Source organism: Aspergillus japonicus (genome assembly GCF_003184785.1).
Source record: "Aspergillus japonicus CBS 114.51 unplaced genomic scaffold BO86scaffold_24, whole genome shotgun sequence".
In the NCBI taxonomy this organism is placed as follows: domain Eukaryota; kingdom Fungi; phylum Ascomycota; class Eurotiomycetes; order Eurotiales; family Aspergillaceae; genus Aspergillus; species Aspergillus japonicus.
Window position 1 is genome coordinate 221,451 of NW_020291661.1, and position 19,193 is coordinate 240,643.

General features: G+C 50.4%; 7 protein-coding genes across 7 annotated transcripts; 3 read left to right on the forward strand and 4 right to left on the reverse strand.

Annotated features, from left to right (window-relative positions):
• Positions 1 to 70: 70 nt before the first annotated feature.
• On the reverse strand, positions 71 to 2,949 carry BO86DRAFT_313156 (kinase-like protein; the record flags this gene model as incomplete). Its single annotated transcript, XM_025667993.1, has 3 exons — positions 71 to 493; positions 554 to 880; positions 925 to 2,949. 3 exons carry the CDS (start codon positions 2,947 to 2,949, stop codon positions 71 to 73), a joined length of 2,775 nt encoding a protein of 924 aa, XP_025527687.1.
• An 841-nt stretch (positions 2,950 to 3,790) lies between these two features.
• BO86DRAFT_399629 (uncharacterized protein) lies at positions 3,791 to 5,005 on the forward strand (the record flags this gene model as incomplete). Its single annotated transcript, XM_025673649.1, has 4 exons — positions 3,791 to 3,864; positions 3,921 to 4,052; positions 4,114 to 4,157; positions 4,233 to 5,005. 4 exons carry the CDS (start codon positions 3,791 to 3,793, stop codon positions 5,003 to 5,005), a joined length of 1,023 nt encoding a protein of 340 aa, XP_025527688.1.
• A 667-nt stretch (positions 5,006 to 5,672) lies between these two features.
• Positions 5,673 to 6,678, reverse strand: BO86DRAFT_430360 (RTA1 domain-containing protein; the record flags this gene model as incomplete). Its single annotated transcript, XM_025675690.1, has 3 exons — positions 6,480 to 6,678; positions 6,169 to 6,417; positions 5,673 to 6,106 (listed from the first exon to the last, which is right to left on the reverse strand). Exons 1-3 carry the CDS (start codon positions 6,670 to 6,672, stop codon positions 5,673 to 5,675), a joined length of 876 nt encoding a protein of 291 aa, XP_025527689.1. The 5' UTR covers positions 6,673 to 6,678.
• Positions 6,679 to 7,312: 634 nt separating this feature from the next.
• BO86DRAFT_389290 (Zn(II)2Cys6 transcription factor domain-containing protein) lies at positions 7,313 to 9,413 on the forward strand. The gene is made up of 3 exons (XM_025672092.1): positions 7,313 to 7,497; positions 7,554 to 7,633; positions 7,696 to 9,413. The coding sequence occupies exons 1-3, from the start codon at positions 7,354 to 7,356 to the stop codon at positions 9,065 to 9,067; spliced, it is 1,596 nt and encodes a 531-aa protein (XP_025527690.1). The 5' UTR covers positions 7,313 to 7,353; the 3' UTR covers positions 9,068 to 9,413.
• A 458-nt stretch (positions 9,414 to 9,871) lies between these two features.
• On the reverse strand, positions 9,872 to 11,045 carry BO86DRAFT_430364 (RTA1 domain-containing protein; the record flags this gene model as incomplete). The annotated part of the gene is made up of 2 exons (XM_025675691.1): positions 10,605 to 11,045; positions 9,872 to 10,536 (listed from the first exon to the last, which is right to left on the reverse strand). Exons 1-2 carry the CDS (start codon positions 10,780 to 10,782, stop codon positions 9,872 to 9,874), a joined length of 843 nt encoding a protein of 280 aa, XP_025527691.1. The 5' UTR covers positions 10,783 to 11,045.
• A 2,742-nt stretch (positions 11,046 to 13,787) lies between these two features.
• On the forward strand, positions 13,788 to 15,243 carry BO86DRAFT_430367 (uncharacterized protein; the record flags this gene model as incomplete). The annotated part of the gene is made up of 1 exon (XM_025675692.1): positions 13,788 to 15,243. A coding segment is annotated over exon 1 (1,209 nt), but the record flags the coding sequence as incomplete, so codon positions are not given.
• A 2,095-nt stretch (positions 15,244 to 17,338) lies between these two features.
• On the reverse strand, positions 17,339 to 18,816 carry BO86DRAFT_409892 (uncharacterized protein; the record flags this gene model as incomplete). The annotated part of the gene is made up of 2 exons (XM_025674448.1): positions 17,339 to 18,667; positions 18,719 to 18,816. The coding sequence occupies 2 exons, from the start codon at positions 18,814 to 18,816 to the stop codon at positions 17,440 to 17,442; spliced, it is 1,326 nt and encodes a 441-aa protein (XP_025527693.1). The 3' UTR covers positions 17,339 to 17,439.
• Positions 18,817 to 19,193: the final 377 nt, after the last annotated feature.

Here is a 19,193-nt window from a genome sequence, read left to right on the forward strand (position 1 = left end):
GCTTATTGTGTACTGTCTGTGGTTGTTAGAGGGGCAATGCTAGATGTTGATGCCTGGTCTTCTCCCAATTTTATGGGGTATCGCTGAGCTTGACCACGGATATATTATTCTTGGTGCATACCACAACCGCAATCATGGTTCCGTCCTTGTATGCCTGCATCGACAGTGCATCCTTGCAGACCTTGGGCATTTTGCACAACGACCTGGCTGGCTGGCTCAACTGATTTTGATCATCTGCCCAGGTGACTGCGTATTTCATCAGACGCACATCGGACCGCACGATTCCAGGGACCGTCAGCCCAAGCAGCCATTCGTCGCGCAGTAAACATCCTATAGTTATTTTCAAGTGCTCATTGTGTCGTTCGATGCCCGGAAGACCCGTACTACCCTTGCTTAAAGAGACCGCAAGGTAGTCCTTCCGGTCATGTCTTGCAAGGATACATCCGGAGTGGAAGTTGTATGGAATGATGGTGGTGGGCTGATGGCCACGTGCCTGCTGTAAACTCATTAGAACACCCGAAGACAATCACTAGGAAAGTTGAACTAGGCATACCAGGCTATAGTGAACCACATGACAAAGGCTAGAGGGATTGTTTTCCTCGATTCTCCAGACATACAAAGACTCTTGTCTGCTCCCAATAGCCCATGCGAACAACATACTACCCTGATCGTTGAATATTGCTTGCGTAAACGTTTGATCCAGCTCTCGTTCGCTGAATAAGCATTGAGTCTCAAATTGGGATGTTTGCGACCGCAGCAAGATCTCCTTGTCACAAACCAGAGCAAGTATTCCCTGAGCCGATATTGCCACCGAGCTAATGAATCCTATATCTGATGGAAGCATCGACATTGGGTCAGATGTAGTATCCCCGATGTACACCTAAGATCTGTCAGTAACATGTCAAACATGTAGGATATACGTACACGTCTTTTCATGCTTTTCTTGCAGTCTCCCCAAGCTGCAAAATATCGACCTTCAATTGCAACTCCCACACTTCCACTTCTCCATTCATCACGGAGCAATTTTGTCCTGCATGCATGTGAGCCACTATGCGAGATGCTGATCTGGATGATTTCAATCCGATTTGTGTAGATCATTGCGACTGGCACCGTGTCCTGTACCTTAGATCGAGATATAGCAGCAGCAAGTATGCCACTACTACTGTGCGGTAGGACGGTGTGGCCGTAGGTAGGATCGACAGGTGTGCTTGGAGTAGGCGGCTGGCTAAAAGTGCTGGACCCGCTCCGCGTCCCTGTTGTGGACAAGCTTGGGCTTGAGATGTCCGGGGATATGCCGGTACCGCATGCAGGAGTGACTACCAGTTCTGGAGGCTCATACCGTTGTAGTAATGGCAGACCTGACTCCTGCATATCGCAGGTGGTCAACATTTCACAAGCGTTGTATAGACCTCCCACAATTTTCTCGAGTTTTGCCGCACTAGGCCTGTCTGCTTTGCTGACAATCAATATCTCTCTTGCGAGCTTCTGGGCCCAAAGCCTCACAACAGGGTCTGTCGAATATCTCTGATTCTGGAGGTCATTCAGCCACCTGGCCACTGCGTCGCATAATCTAAACTCTTTCTTGCCGGGGGATCGCGTATTGGGAGTGATTTCTTCCCAAAAAGCATCCTTCTGGCCCCGTCGCGCTCGCGAGTAAGCAAATTCCTCCACCTCTCTTCGTCTTCCAATCGCCCATGCAAGGACCTCAGAGAACACGCATCCAAAAGACCATACATCGCTGCGGCGCCCTGCGCCTTCGGTTTCAATCGAGTCACCCTTCATATGAATCCCTTCAGGGGGTTGGTATGTTCCCAATTGCGGGACTGCTAATCTGTCAATGGTCACCTCGCGATAAAGATCTCTGATACTCAGTGCATGCGCTCGACTATGACGATCATGCTCAGCGACGGAAATCCCAAAATCTGAAATCACCCACTTTCCCACGGTCGAGCTAGAATCCTTCATGATCAGAATGTTGTCAGGCTTGAGATCCATGTGGGCGCACTTTATATCCCTAGTTTTGATCTTGATTCCATTGTGCAGCCAGTCCAGAGCCGAAGCCAAAGCCCAGCATTGATACAAAAGAGGCTTGTAATTATCCGGTGTCGAATGAGGCGCAATGAGCGGAAACCGTTGGCGGAAATCGTAAAGTCCCGCACCATCTAAGAGAAACTGGTCTAAATCACCTAGCTCTGCGTATGGAAAGAGGATATAGTACTGCGGCCCATGTGAAATGGTGGTGAGATGTTGCAAGATATGAGCCTGGTTTGTAAGACTGCTCTTGAGATTTTGCAGGTTTGCCAACTCAGTTTCGAAGTCCTGTAGCTTCCTGACACCTTCGAATCGTTTGCAAGCAACTTTATAAGGGTACTCAAAATCGGCTCCTCGACTTAGTTTCAGGTAACGTGGGGCGACTTTCACAAGCTCTACTACCCCAAAACCGCCAGACCCAATCAATTTCGGTGTGGATAGGAAGGGTAGACGACGACGTGCATCGATCAATTGCAATGGTGGGTCTCGATCGCAATGTATTTCGGCCGGGCAGAAGGCCCATTGGTAGTCATTAAATAGAAAGAAGAGCTCCGGTTCGAGTGATAAGAGCTGTCGTATCTCCCCATCCTGCAAAGGGAGGTTTGTATCATTAATCTCGTCAGTATAAAGGATGGCGTGAAACCTTCCAATGGTTTTGATTGCTCTGATATAAGTCAGGATAGATAAAATGGCGACGCATTCACGCTGTACTCGGCGTATGTCTTGCGGTGAAATCGAATTGGGACCAAGCAAGGTATGCAGCCGCGATTCGTCTTGCCATATTCCTAGCAGGGCCTGGCGACAGATAAAGCGCTTGGAGTGTTCATCTCCTTGGATGAAGTGCTGGCGCAGCTCTTCGTTGACCCGTTCAACCAGGTTCCGCCGTCGAGCCTTGAAGTCAAGACTGGATAAGGACATATGCACAGAAAGAGGGCAAATTTGTGAACATCTCCAGGACGATAAAAGGGTCGAAAAAGGCAGGTTTCATGAAATGAAAATTGATTATTTTCAGTTGCGTATCAGGTTGAATGCGGTTAACTCACAGGAGAAGGCTGAAGGGGTAAAAAGGACGGAGAAATAAGTCGAGCAGAGAACAAATCGAGGCGATAAGACATCATGTCTTGTCAGGTGCCTCGGCGGTGCGTAGGCATTGTAAAGCTTCCAATAAGAATAAGGCAGCCACAGCCTCGTCCGGCCGTCACATGACTGAATAATGGCATAGAGAGCACTTCTGGACTTGATATGCCTGTTGCATTCCAGGTTGCTATTTCAACTCAGGAAAGCAGTACGATAGGCTTCTATACTCTCTACCGGTCTGCAGTATATCTCATGGGACCTGAAATATGAACCTTAGACCATACGCTACAGCTCGAAGGGTCTAGATGAGTATAGCCTCATCCTTGGCACGGATGTGATCTACAAATCCTACTATATAAACCAATACTAGAAGAATTCATCCTGGCATCACACCAGTTAGAAAGTTCCTTAATGCAGGAAAAGCAAGATACTTTTCTTTCTATCAAGTAAGATATGTGCAGAACAAGCTCTATGGTGCCCCAGACGCGACTATGAAATGACGCGTTCCTCAGATATCAACGTGAAAACGCGCTAGAGTGTATATCCACTTCGCTGTGTGTTGAATATTCTTTATCCTTCTTTCTCTTCTCTTCATCTACGATCACCATTCCGTATCCCTCCAGCTTTAGCATTCTGAATTTACAAACTAGCCTACAAAGAACATCAAATCCAGTTACTTACCATGGGTTCCTTGTGGGCCCTAATGGTCACAATCTTCCTTTCCTTCCTACTGAGCGCCACAGCACAGATACTCTAGTAAGTCGGCCTCAGTGAAAGCTTGAAGTGAGCTGACGCGGTCGCGCCTTTTGTAGCGATCCTGATACCAACATCGTTCTTTGCCCCCAGAATGGTGGAAGTTACTGCGTTCACGGCTCGCTCAAGGGGCCTACTCTGATTAGTTGTGCTTCAAATGTGTCGGTTGAAATTCATATCTGTAACATCCTGTAAGTCATTCCTTGCTCCCGAATTTAGAAGGCACTAAAGGCTCACTGCAAACGCAACCAGGCTTTCTAAGGTGCTCCCAGATGAGTACAAGCAAGCTGCGACCTGTAAGTCTATCCTTACCTTCTATCAGCTTATAGTACTTTTCCCTTAACTAGACTATTGAACTGACGCTCTAGAAGGCCATGAAACTTCTCCCTCGGCCGGTGACGCTCTCTGCGCCTTCAACGGTACCGGTTACCTTCTCTCTAGCCCCGTTCTTCCGGTTGCCATTCCCGAAACTCTTCTCTGTGAGGACACTCAACAGATTGGACAAGGAGAAGCTCTCAGTGTTAGTAGCACTGCTGTTGTCTACGGACCGTCCACCTCTCCCCAGACAAACTGGTCCTCGACTTCTGTGGCACGACTCACACGCACTTCGACCGCCTATACTACCATCACAGTCATTGCACTGAGTACAACCCTGGAAGTCCCTACTGCCACCTCTACTCCCAGTTTCACTCTGTTTAAACGAGACTACCCCTGCTCAAACCCACGCACCGAATCCTCTTCGACCGAGTGGCCTACCCCCACCCCCATGAGTCTCCATGAGCTGGCTGCACTCTCAACTCCCGAAGCATCCTCCTCCCCAACCTCCACCCGTCACCTGCCCACCTCCACCTCGACAATCTACATGTACAAAGGCTCCGTGGTCCCTGCAACCTTCTCTCCCCAGGAAACCGGCACTTCTAGCCGCGTCACGGTGGTTGTCACTTTCACCGCCAAGGCGTCGAAGACCACCGTCACTGATGAGAGCTCCGACCTTACTACGCTGACAGGCACTCATCCCCCTACCCATAAAGGGGTGGCAACTTCCGGCTCCGCGGAGGTGGTCACGGCGTCCCTGTGGGTGTTGGGTTGCATCATGGTCTGCATGGCGCTTATCTGCCTGTGGATGATGTGGGACGACGACTGATACTGTGCCGATGAAGATCCGGCGTTTCCGGTGTTGCTTCTTCTGTGAAAGGGTGTCTGTCTTCTTGCTTGCGCAAATTTCAGCGGGCGTTCTATGGAGTTGCAAGACGGATTTTCTTTGAGCGATATCGATCATGTTTGACTAACACATAATGGAATTTATGGTCTCCAGCAGGAGTTACATCATGTGTTGATAGCAAATAAGCAGATCATACTTGAAGCTGATTGTAGTTCATACAGTGTGCTCATATCTTCTGAACCTAGTTCGGACTAGCAAGTACAGACCTTTCTAAGTAGCTGTTTCTTTTGCAAGGGACCTTTACTAACACATCCTGATCAGATGTGCACAGTTTCCACCCACAGACCACGCCTGAGTTGATAAGATTCTAATAACCGAAGTGATACGAGGCACCATCAACCATCCAGGCGATCGCATGCAAATCAAGGTGCATCATCATGTTGATGATCTCATAATCTTTGTGGCTAAGCAATCGCCTTTCAGAACAAGATGAATATACACAAACCGAACATGGAGTATATATAGTATGCCACAACAGTGTTTAGCCTCCAAATCCTTCTTTCACCCTCCATCTCAATCAGCTCCTCCTTCATCCCAACTAGAACACAAAATGCAAGCAACATACACTACAGTACCCAATTCGAACCCCCTACACACCATACTTATTACCCCCACGTTGCAACTCATAATCATCCCCACCGCCCAGAAGATGGGTAATCTCACTCGGATGAAAGAAATTAAACACCGCCATCGCCGAGAAAATCAGCACCGCATCGAACAGATACAGAAAGATCTCATGATGCAACAAATACCCATCATTACCTTGCAAGTACTCGATCAACCGGAAGACAGACCGCACCATGATCAGAAAGCTGGTGAGGTAGAGGATGTTGAGGTGCTTGCGCCAGGGGATGGACGGATCGCGACACCGCGGGATGGGGTATTTCTTCAGCTTACGGTCGAATGCGCCGGCCGTGACCATGAAGAAGCCGAAGAAGAAAATCTGCACGAAGAGCCCGGCGACGATGATGTGTTCGCCGGTTTGCATGCCGGAGAGGCTGCCGCTGGCTTGGATGCCGCCTCCTTTGCGGGGTGTCAGGATTGTCTCAGGGGAATGAAGGCGAAGATGGGATGACTGAACTCACCCGCGCCTTGGAGGAAGAATGAGAGGACGTCTCCGGTGACGAAGACCTTGGTTAGCCACTTCTTCCGGAGGATGGCGTGGGACTCTGCGCCCAGGATCAGGATGATCCGCCCGAGGAGCATGTAGATTGAGGCGGCGAGGAGGGCGGGAGCCAGGAGGAGGAATAAAGTCTGCAGGAGGTAGGGGCCTAGGGTCCAGTTGGGCGATTCATGACTCGAGAGACCACGGCCAATGTAGCCTACTATTTCGACTGGTGGAAGTAAGCATGTTGTTGTGGGTCTAGTCTTGATTGCGCGGAGGTTATTGACTGACAAATGCCCCCTACCACGAATGGAATGAAGAACCATGTTTGCGTCCGGCATAGCTGGACAATATGCCATATCGTCGTGATTGCGAAGAGTATGGTAAATATGACCGCACCAGCCATGCTGGGGTCGTACCGGTAGAATGCGAACACAGCGGCAGCATCGGTGTTGTTATTGCTGCTGCTGCTGTCGCTGCTCATTTTCAGTAATTCGTTAGAGAAGTAGATCGGCAAGAAGAGTTAAAGAGAATCGGAAGAGTGGAAAGAGTCTCATGACCTCGGTATATATGTAAGCTTGAATGTTCTAAGAATGAGTTGTCATGCTGGGCGTAAAGATTTCTAGGGCTGCAATCGTTTCCACCTCGTATATTCGTATCGCCATATGTCGCCGCCCGCGAGTCTCTCGTCGTCCAGCCCAGCCGCCGAACCGAATGCGAATGTCCAAAGAGAAATCCGAACAATAGTTACAGGATAGGTATGTCACTCCGTTGATTCCCCATCTTTCGCCATGAGAGTATCCCTTCTCCAAGATTGATTCCATACATAAAGACTTCCGCCCGTCACTGTGCCACGCTCCTGCCACCGATGGAAGTACTTTTCTCGCCTTTTTTGCTCTGTTAAAAAAGTAACACCATTCCTTATCAGGAATTCTTCAGTATATGTGAGCTGAAGGGGAGGATGTTCTTCTTCCTCTCCTCGCCAACACCGTCGCTGACCCCAGCGATGACAGGTAGTGTATGTGCGGCTCTGGACCTCTTGGCCCTCCGTAATAGCCAAATGGCAGAAACAAGATCCAACCTCCAGACAAACTCACCATCAGCTCCTAGCTCATTAGCATCGTCTTCCATCAAGTCATCGGACTTTGCATGCTCCACGCATAGTATGTCGGACACACCATCACCACTAGAGGCTGGACCTTTACGGGACCAAGACAGTGGCTCGCGTTTATCAAAGGAAAGGAGGCGTCGCGTCCGACACCATAAATCCCGCAAGGGGTGCTTCACCTGTAAGCAACGGAGAGTAAAAGTCGCAATACCTTTCTCTGACAGAATAGAATAAGATGCACTAACAGGTCAATCCAGTGTGACGAGGTACAGCCTATCTGTGGTGCATGCGCATTTCGCGGCGAATCCTGTTCATATCCTCTATCAGCACCATCCACGTATGCACATTATGGGGCAGGTATCATAATTTTCGATAAACAAACTAACACATTAAGCATAGTTCTGCGCCATCCAGGTCTTCTCAACGATCAGGCTCCGTAGCAGACCCCTTGCAACCATTGGAATTTCGTCGCCAAGGACTGTCCGCAGAATGCCCTCTACTCGACCAAGGTATCAATCTAGCCGACTTACGACTCCTGTCAAGGTTCATGATGCACACATCAAGAGGAATGACCCTCAATACGACACGCAAATATGTTTGGGAGCAGGTGATCCCAGACATGGCGACCAAAAAGGAGTATCTGATGCATCTGCTCCTCGCTCTCTCAGGCGAGCATGTTCTATATCAAGCCCACGTGGCGGAATCAACCGTCTTAGGCATAGAGGACAGCCAGGCTTCTTTGGCTGCCTGCAGCCAACAAGAGCTTCAGCTTGAGTATCACCGCATCATTCAGCATCATCAAAAGGGCCTCGAGGGATTCCGCCAGGCCCTGATCGATATCTCTCCCGCCACCGCCGAGTATGTCTTCTGCGGGGCGCTTCTCATTGTTGCTATCGCCTTTGCTTCAATATCTACCAGAAATCAAGATTGCACCGCCGGGCTGGGTTTCGGCCAAGCCGAAGATGACCAGAACCCATACATCGACTGGCTGCATCTTGTACGCGGCCTGACAAGCATAGTTGAGGGGCACTGGTTCACTCTCAAGCGCGGACGACTACGGACCATGTTGTTCTACACGCACGCAAACGACGATTGGAAGGCGGCTGTACCGGCCATTTCCTCATCGCAGTTTCCCCGCTTGAGGTATGCCCCGAAAGTCTTCCACGTGTTTGCCCAGGGTGCCTGCCAAGCTCTCCAAATGATTCGCACCTTTGCAGGGACACTGTCCCCAAGCCAAGAGGCCACAACGTCCATTGATGGGGATATCTTCGGCAAACCTCAACAGTCCGATGATCATGAACAATCATCACCCGACGAAGCGGCCGATAACAGCCCACAGCACGACCACGAACAAGACGAACACCCACAATACGACCACCTCCACGCCATCGACAGACTAGAAGAGATCTACATGCGCATCCTCTACACCCTGCAATTTTCGCACAGCAAGCGTGACTTCCCCGCCTCCCTAGACATTCAGAACGACATCGAAGACAGCGCCGTGAATTCCTGGCCCACTATGCTTTCGGCCCGCTTCTTCGACAGCCTCAAGACTTCCACTCGTGATCACCTGGGAACCGCAGAGGGATTCTCGTACACGATCCTGGCTCATTTCTACCTTGTCTCAATCCTATTTCAAGATGTGTGGTATCTGAACAGCGGCTTTCGCTCAGAGATCCAGAAGATCATCCGGCTGGTGAGCCGACTAGAGAACGAGGCACTAAATGGTTTATTGACGTGGCCAATGGCCGTCATCTCGGAGTCCCGATGAAGCGAATTCTGCCTCACCCACCCTTTTAACCTTATCTTCTCTCCGGTGGGGATTTCTCCTCTTCTCTCTCCATTTTCCGCTTCCCACGCTTTCCCTGCTTAGAAGGCAAATTTCGTACTTTTTGTAAGCCCGTCCCTGATTCCTATACAGTACCAAATACCCTCCGTATTTTGTCCGGCATATTCAAAATCTGCAGGTTTCTGTGGGGCCAAGATTCGCTCGGGTGGCACCTGAAAACCCTTTTCTGCCTCCATGGCCCCTGGTTCTCCACACATGCGGAACCAGAGTTTCGTGACTGGGTGACTTCCTGGTTCCAACTGTAAACTTCTTTTGTACGAATATACGAATAGACGAATTCTTGCAATACATTACCCTCGTCATAATTGATTGGGCCATGAGCACCTTTCCCCCAAATGCAACGAGATCCTTTTTTTTCTTTTCCCTATTTTTGCCCAGCTCGTTCTCGGCCACTATTCACGTTAATCGACCTCGGTAGAAAGAATGCCTCGACAGAATGAACCAAGACGAGCATTTTCTAGTATTATGGCAGGTTTACTGCGCCCGATACACTTTTCTTCTTGTATTCAGAAGAAACAAAAGCAAACACTTCAAATAAATCAATCTCCAGGGTGATACTTTTGATCAATTTCAGCACACTATCAGGAAATTGAACACCCCCAAGAGTACAGAAAAAACGAAAAGGAGAAGGAAAAAAAGAAAAAAGAACGAAGTGGGGGAGAATCCAGAGAAGGGAGCAGTTGAAGATGAAAGCAGAAAAAAGTATAAATTCGACAGATGAAAAGATCAAACAGAATCGACCCTCTCCGCGTCGCGTTTCCGCCCCTCCAAAAATGACCCGGGAAACACAAACCCTAACACCATGCCCGTCCCGGCCATGAGCAATGCGTCAAAGATATACAGCAGATACTCGCGGTGCATGATCCAGCCGTCGTTGCCTTGCACGAACTCGACCACCCGGAAGATAGACCGGATGAGGATCAGCGTGCACGCCGCGTACAGCGCCCACATCAGCCCACGCCACGAGAGCCGGCCGCTCTGGGATTTGAGGGTGGTGGCTGCGGAGAGGGAGGCACACCGCCAGTGGAAGAGCGAGGCTACCAGCACGAAGAATCCGAAGAAGAGGAGCTGGATCGCGAGGCCGGCGATGACGATGTGTTCGCCGGCGAGCATCGCGGACTCGGTGCCGGCGGCCATGTATCCGCCGCCTCCGCATTGCAAGATGAAGGAGATGACATCACCCACGACGAAGATCTTGGTCAGCCACCGGACGCGGATCAGGGAGGCGGATTCGGCGTGGAGTTGGGTGATGAGGCGGCCCAAGGTCATGTAGATGGAGGCGGCGAAGAGAGGCGGTGCGACGAGGATGAGCATCGTTTGCGTGATGTAGGGCCCCAGGGCTTGGGTGTCGAAGTGCGAGAAGATCCGGGCGATGTAGCCGGCGGCCTCGACTGCAATATCCCAATGGGTTAGGTTAGTGTATTGCTCTTCTTCTGGGGTTTAAGAGAGGTGGTCGTACAGATAAGTCCAATCAAGAAGGGGATGAAGAAGAATGTCCGGTGCCGGACTATGCGATAGATGAAGAGAATGGCAAGCACGCAGAACACCACGGTGAAGACCACGGCTGCCGCAATCGAGGGCGTGTAGCGATACAGGGCAAAATATACAGCATTGTGGTCTGTATTTGGATTGGCCATAAGTGTAAAATGCAAGACAGTCCGTAGTGACGGTACGTTTATATGCAAGGTGGATGGATAGTATAGGGTCACCCTTCGTCTATTTCTCTGGTGCTGCAGTCAAAAAGGAACTGGGGCCATTTGCAGGACTGGAGGTTGAGAAGCCAATTTAAATCAGAAGATGTGGAGGATTCTTCCTCCTCGTGGCAATTTTAGCATACTATAGTACTTCGAGCTTAAAAAATAGATCTTGATCTTATTCTCGGAGAACCATGGCGCCTGTGTACCTGAGAGGAAGTGGGGCGCAGAACTGAGGTTCCGGCGTGAATCCGAACCCTAGAAAGTCTAGATTTACGAAGATACGAATATACGAGCGTACGAACGTACGGATACACATTGCCATCGTCAGCCCAGGGGTCGGTACCTTTCAACTTGGGAATAACTCCACCTCAAGAATAATAAGAAAGAACACTTACAGCTTCCATTTCCCCCGAGTTTTGTGGTAGAATAGCATAACAAATCATAGCGGTTTTGGCTGAGAGTCTTTTTTTCAGTTGTTTTACGCCTAGATATGTGCGTAATTCCTGATTCAATTCAAGGCTCCCTATATTGCCTTATATTAAGGGGATTATCTAAGAAGTGCCTGGTACTCCAGGCAATTCAGTCTTTTTGGACTAATAGAAAAAGATCGGCTTACGATATACCTACTTACGTTTCGGATCTCCTTTTAGGATATAGCTAGATTATCTTGTGTTCAGATCTCAAACCTTGATCTCGTAATATGTGACTAGATTGTGTCTCAAGAATAGGAACTGGATGTGTTTTGCGTTATACTTGGGGGGGAATCATTTGTGAGGTGGCGGCGACCAGTATGCGGGTATGCGAATGAGCGAACATACGAATATACGAGTGTACGAATGTACGGAGGGATTGGACAGTTTGAATGTAAAAACCTCACCGTCACCACTTAGAAACCCCAGGATGGGCAGCTCCTCCAACACTCTCCCTCCCCGCCATTCGATGAGGAATTCTTCTCGGAGCGTAAAGATGGTGGATTGCAGCCTGGAGGCTACTAGGTATTTGGGATGAACGGCCCGGTAGGTAGGTATCGAACACAATGGCTGAGGCGGTGAGCTCCCATGACCAATAAGGGGCTGAAGATCTCGCTAAGACGCTCAGAGATGGAAAAGGATGAGGGAGCTGCATCTTGGTGTCGAGCAAGTGAAAGGCGATGTATCAGGAAGTGGAAGTACTCTGCATGAAACAGCAACTATATTTTCTGGTCTCGAAAATGTTGGTGTTGTGCGCCTCAAGGGTCGTGTTCAAGGGACTGAAGTGGGAAGGATGACGGTGAGTTGGTGTCCCACTCCCCACTGCAGTGAGCTTAACGGCACCCCGAAATCCTCCGTTGCAGTCAAAGAACTGGTAAGGTACGGAGTAATTGACACTAATTTATTCTTGGAAATTTCGCCCGACATCCTCATCGGGCATTGACGTGGTTACGCGGGCGCCCGGCGCCGGGAACGAATTTTGATAGACCCCTGTTGCTTACGTGCAGCATTAGTTCGCGGTTTGTGGCCTCGAACCTGGTTTTATCCCCGGCTTGCTTGAATTTTCTGATTCGTTGGTGGGTGACTTCTCTGCTTTCATCTCGCACAACTAGCCTTTTTGAGTGCAACTTAAGTCATGTTCATCTCTCTAAGGGGAAGGACATTGACCGAACCTTGAAAAGCAAACAATCTGGCCTCCTGAGTCCAATCACTACCCTTATTGTCTTCTCTCGAAGTCATCTGCATGCAGATTCACCTGCATCCTTTCTTATGCCCAGAAAGAATCCAGTCACTTTGCTTAGCGAGCTTAGCCTCAACTTTGAAAAGAATCTGTCCCAATAGCATCGCCGCTATGTGTCCGTGGTCACTGATCTAGACAGACGTTCACCAATCCTTTTGTGGAGGTACTGGCTCGTTCTCTCACCTGCGTACACTCACCCATCAAGTCAGTCGTCCTTGATGTAGCAGTCATGCGATCGTAATTTTCTTTCGGCGGCTAACAAGGAAAAAGCGTAGGTCCATGGTGGTGGTCATCATTCTCAAAATAGTTTACTCGCCTTGTACTTCGATGCCTAGAGGGGCTGCGGGTACGGGACTATCTTTTCCAAAAGATCGGCAAGGAGGGGGAAGACTTCGTAACTGGTAAAATTGCTCTATCAAATTCACCCACTGACATCTTCGCTTGTTCAGCGAGGCGCATGCGACAGTCGCAACGCCCTGCGCAGGCCTGAGACCTCAACCAAAAATGTGGCTGAGGGCAACAAGTGCGAGTCCCACCAGATACAGACGGAGAGAGCTGGCCATGGCGACTGTGATTCCATCATGACTATCGTCGACATCATCGATTTGCTGAACAATCTTCCTCAACAATACTCTCAGAATTATGTCACCCAGCAGCATTACGAATGCCTATATTGAGGGTTGTCGTTTCTCCAACGAAACTCGAGCTGGGCCTTAGATGGACTTTTGATTTGAGAAGACATAGTGTTGAAGACAATCGAAGGGTCTAATCTCGACCGGCATGGTTCCCAACTGAAGCCCCCAAGCAAAGGCAACAGAATAGGCAGCGAGATTCAGAATTCAGATGACGCAGATAAGCATCAGAATCAGGTTGTTTGAATGTCTGCCTGGGAAGAATGGTGACTCTTTAGCTGGATGCCTTCGGCCCAAGGGTCGATTGGAGAGCGAGACTCCGTCCATGCATATGGTGTGCAGCACTTCGCCCCATGTTTGCTTTTTGTTAACACACCCCTCAAGGAAAAGGACAGCACACAGCAGGGGCACTGATTGCCTTCGTCAATCTCTCGCAGTAGTGCTTGACTGGTCAACAAAATCTTTTTGGGGATGAACCCAGTGGATTTCGGACATATAACAACCTCACCCACCCTCTCCTTTCCTTCACATTTCTTGAGACATCACCTTCTCATGCACCTCGTCTGAGGTTTTATATCTATATCCAAGATGTCACAACTCATCCCAAGCGCACACGAGACAACAATATCCCAGCTCAAGTACCTCATTGGCTGGATATGCATACACCCAAGCGGATACTACGAAGTGGTCAAGATGTTCGACGAGATCCATGATTCAACGCGTCTTGTCCGTGGCCGGGACGACAACAATAGCTATGACATCGGACGCATTGGCGATCATCTCGTGGTCATAAATTGAGCCCGCTCCAGGCATCTACGGGCAGTCCCGCGCGGCAAATATCACATCTGACATGCGAAGCACGTTCCCAGGCATCCGGTTTATGCTTCTCGTTGGGACCGGCGGCGGTGCTCCCTCCAATAAACAGGATGTTCGCCTTGGGGATGTGGTCTTTGGAACCCAAGTGATCCCATATCAAAAGCGAAAAGTGACTAATGATGGTCATGAGATAATCAGTCGGATCGCCACGCCCCCTGCCATTCTTCAGAGTGCTATGACCCGGTTGGAATCCAAGTTGCGACAGGGGCTAGCGCTACACGAAACCATCGAGAACATTGGATCGCCTTCTCTGTCTCGACCAACGCAAGATAGACTCTACTCGGCGGGCTACACCCACTGCCCAAGCCATTGTGATTGCTTGAGCGCTAAGGTCCAAGCCCTGGGCTCCATCTGCCTCCGCGAGTCTCGCAATAGAGAGGTCTCAGTCAAAGTGCACCAGGGCGCGGTTGGCTCGGCGGACAGTGCCATGAAAGACGCCTGTCGCCGCGATGAATTTGCCGGGTTGCTCGGGATTCTCTGCTATGGGACGGAAGCACACGCCATCATGGAGGCAGTCTTCTGCCTCACGGTGTGCGGGATCTCTGACTACTGTGACGGCCACGAGTGCGATGGCTGGCATGCCTACGCGTCAATGGCCGCCGCCGTGTGCACTAAGGAGCTTTTGTGTACGATCACAGACGTTGCTTCGCGCTGTCCTTTGGAGGTGACTCCAGGGGAGCTCGAACGGTGGGTACAAGGCACGCTGGAGGAAGTGAACCGCTCAATCCGCCAGGCCGCCGACTCCCATGATGAGTACCAGACCATGGATCGCAATATCGAGATTATCATCGAACGATACGGCCTGGTGCAGGAAGTGATTAGCTCAAAGCTTTATCCTTTGAGAGACCAAGTGGATCCGGGGAATGCCCGGCAACTCAGCGACTCCGTAGCGGCGATGAAAAGACTGCAGAAAAAGTTACAGAAATGCATCAACGCCCTGCGCGGCCGGGTCGACCAGCAAGCCGAGCGGCAACCTAAGGGTTCGGAGATGTACGAGAGCTGGAAGCTTCTGAGAGACAGAATCGATGACTGGATGCGCCGCGACAAGGAGGTCTCCAAGGCTGCGCACAAAATTCTGGGGAACGGCCGAATAGGTTGGTTCCACGACGCCGGACACAAAGTGCCACATGCAAACCCACAGACTACTGAGCCTCGGAAGCAATTTATGGGTATCAGTTTCAATCCTTGGTTTCGGTCTAGCGGCGACAAGAAGAAGGAGCAGGAGAACCAGGCGAATGGCTCACCTGCTCTTGCTGGTACTACTGCTACTACGGAGAGACTCTCAGCAGCCTTCCTATCGGCGCAACAGGGTGACCGGGTTCATCGTCCAGAAATGACAGAACGGTCATCTCACCAATGGGTACCAAAACCTCTTTATCTGTCTCCCATCCCATCATTGGATGAGGCGAATCTCTGGGACTTGGCCGATCCTGCACTCACACCAGCGTGCGAAGAGCGTCCATCGCTACCACCACGGCCGTCTTCGGCGGCTATCGAGGATGAGGATGCACCTCCGCCTCTGCCACCACGGCCGTCTCGTCCGGCTGTCGATGATGAGGCTCGGGATCCGGCGCTACCAGCTAGTCCTGGCCCACCAAGACCACCCAAGCTGCCGGTTTCTGAGCCTCCCATTCCGCCGGCCTCCCCTCCTGCTTCCTCCGAAGGATCACGAGCATCAGCCGAATCATCTCGGGGTAGCACGACTCGACAGGACCAACATCTTCCATCAAAGCCTGTAGAGCAGAAGCCTGCACCTCCATCTACCTCTCAATCACCTTCTCCTCCGGGGGAGTCCTCGGGCCTGTTCCCAGCAACCGCTTCATCCGCTTCTCCAGAGCAGACAATTGAGCCTCTGTCTACTCAACCTATGTCCCTTATAGGGGAGGCATCTGACTGTCTCTCAGCAGCTGTTTCAACTTCGCGTCCAGCGCGGACGACTTCCCCTTTGACTGGCCTTGAGCCTATATCACCTTCAGGCGAGTCCTCGGACTCGTCCCCAGTAACCCCTCCATTGCTACCTTCAGAGCAAAGGACTATGTCTCCATCTACTTCGACATATCCTGTAAGAGAGCTCTCGAACCCTTCCTCATCAACCGTGTCATTGCCGCCGCCAGAGCAAGCATCTACTTCTGGACCTACGTCCGCTCCAAGGCAGGCTTCGAATTCTTCTCTCACCATTGCACCTTCGTCGACTTTTCGACCTACGTCTCCACCAAAAGAGCCCTCTGACTCGTCCCCAGCAGCCGCTCCACCATCCTCCTCAGAGCAGACGAGTGAGCCTCGACCTGCCCCTCAAATCATGTCTTCTACCGCAAGCGAGTCGTCTAGCTCTCCCCAACCAAGCACTCTACCACCTATACCAGCTCAAACGATCAAGCCTCCATCTACCCCTGAACCTATATCTTCTCCTTCAAGGCAATCCTCGGTGCCTGCCTCAAAGACCATGTCATCATCAGTGGTGATCGTGGTGTCATCCCCAGAGGACCTTGAGCCTCCTACCTGTAGCACCTTTTCTGCCAAGTGTGAATTTTTCAAAGAAAAACCAATCATGGGCCTTCTGCGCCAGGTGAATGCGGAAGATTGAATATTCTTAGAAGTCCTCCCGGGGTTGTTCTCTTCATCTGTTTGCATTGCCTTTTTATCTAATGATTCATCTCGCATTGTTATGTTTTTTGTTTCCCCCCCCCCCAACCTTCAAACGATAGAACCGCTGGGGAATTGGTCCCAGGTTAATGTCTAATTAATGAGATAGATGATTGCATGCGCAATAGAAAGTCTACTTCGGTATATGATTCCAGTGTTTCCAAGCATAATCACCGATATACATTCGGATACGACCGCCTGCAGTTCTTCCACATTTACCGGGTACTGACAGTTTCGAGTGTCGTTCTAACCAAGTAAGCTGGGTATAAGTCGAAAGGTGAATTCGACCAGGAGTCCTAAGGCGGCGAGGATTATCGGGATGATTACTCCGTACTTGCCACTCCATTGCTAATTAAGGCTAAAAGCCCATGGTAGTGGTAAAGGTAATAATTGTAACGCACTGAACCGAGTAGCTTATTCATAAAAGTAGTCGGGAGAAAGCGAGGCCAGCGTGACAATAGTGCCGAGAGCATCTATCCATGATCTTAAGGCGCCGAAGCGAGTATGTGCTGAGCCCAGTACCTGCGAGGAACTGGCCATAGGGGAACCAGTGATCAGCTGCGCTGATTGGTGGATTTCACAGGCTTTTAAGCACGCTGCTCGGCTGCTCAGGTACCTAAGCCTGCTGAGCACTTGTTCTCTGCCGCTATATGCCGCTTTTGCAACTGCGAGGCCTAGCTCGCATGAAAGGCTTCCCCCGTGAGCCCTTATTGGGTTCCTTGCTTGCATAAACGGGTCATCGTAAGTTTTCCCAGTCTCGCATGAATCGCATGATCCACTTCCACAGTTTGGGGCCGGCGACAAACATGTCTTGACGAAGCCTTGGTGGCGGATTGCTAATGGTATATCGAGTTTTCCATTCCGACATAACCGTCAGCTTCTTTGCGATTGTGGATCTGAGATCGTTGTCGTGAAAATATTCCTTTTCCTTCTTCTCGATCTTTGATGGTTGCTGATCCTGTTTTTGCATTTCGTGATAAAACTGGACATATCGGGGCGAACGCCGCTGTTGTAGAAGATATTGTCCCACATCGGCGTCAGGACCATGTGCAAAATGCCATACGGTAGAAAAGAGGTCGTAGTCAGCGATCGAATCAAGGCCGAGAAGGCGACTCAAGCTCCAGGCGACGTGGGCCCGATCAAGTGATTCGCGATAACTGTTGATCAAACTCTTCTCGACGGCGCCGGGCATGGCAGCAATAAAACCATCAGTGAACGAGGTACGTAAGTCTGAAATAATTTCGTCGCGGTATTGTGGTAATCCTGGGGCGGCTACGAACATAGATTCGGGGATGGATGAGGCAAATGCCCAGTCAATTATGCACGTGATATTATAGTCGTCATCGACGTATATGTTATTGACACTCAGATCAGCGTGGCACAAGGGAAACGTCTCCGGAATGATGGCTGGAAGTTGACCACCATGTAAAATGTCGCGAAGAGCATTGCCGACGATGATGTAATCCAATCTGTTCTTCGATGAGTCGATTTTGCCTCCAACGGTCACGAAGTCGTTCCATAGGCACACAGCGTTCTTGTATTCCATGCCGGACTGGTAATCCTCGGGCGAGGGAACAGGTGCCATGAAGCAATGATGCGACAACGGCAGAGCCTCTGCGTGCTCCACGAACGCGGAACTGAGGCTGTCCCAGAACTCTGCCTCAGAAGTGAAAGGCCCACGCGAGGTCTCCAGATCGTATCGTTCATGTAAGATGCGACCACGTGAGAGGCATTCCTTCATTTGGAAGGACCCCTCTTCTTCGAAGAGTGAGCCGATTCTCTCGAAGCGCAACTGGGAGAGCTTCCAGGTAATGCCGCCCAACTGTGTGAGAATTCTTGCCTTGGTGGATGTGTCTAGGTCACGCTGAGGAGAACCCGCCGGTTTCCAGACTTTCGAGAGTGGCCATCCCGGCGCTTTGCTCATGAGAATAAATGGGATACCAATATCGTTGGCGGAAGAAGCACTACTACAGATTAGCACAGGTAAGATTGTGTGGTCTGAGAGGGTCTCTTACCAGTAGTCGTATACTGTTGGGACTGGGATATCGCTATGTACCCTTAAGTATCGGAGTGTGGCAGCTTCACTGGCCAGTAGCTTCATTCCCATCTCCATTGGCATAGATGGTCTGGGGTGTGGAGATCTCAGGACCCATCGTATCCCGTCTGTAAACACAATGAAGACAGCCCAGTTGAAGCTTCCCGAGGCGGGGCGTTGATCCGGAGTGCAAACACATGGAACACCGTGCCGTAGTGCGCTTGCTCGACGACACAGGGCCTCAAGGTCAAAGTCGGAGTAAGTGAATACGTCTGGCATCGGATCTCGGAATGTTGCAACTACAGGGATTTCGAAATGGAAGTAAAATCAGGTCAAAAAGCGGTTCGCTGCTCTTGCAAGTGGAAATCGAGTACTGTACTCTGGGAGACGTTGATTAATGGAAGCGGTGAGACCCAGCTTCTCCTCCCCTTTTTCACCCTCGATTGTAATCCTCT

Excerpts from the sequence above, each read along its gene's own strand:
- BO86DRAFT_389290 (XM_025672092.1), top strand. The coding sequence starts at position 7,354 with ATGTCGGACACACCATCACCACTAGAGGCTGGACCTTTACGGGACCAA. Across the intron at positions 7,498-7,553 it reads GTAAGCAACGGAGAGTAAAA|TGTGACGAGGTACAGCCTAT; the intron begins GTCGCAATACCT and ends AGGTCAATCCAG. Across the intron at positions 7,634-7,695 it reads CCTCTATCAGCACCATCCAC|TTCTGCGCCATCCAGGTCTT; the intron begins GTATGCACATTA and ends CATTAAGCATAG.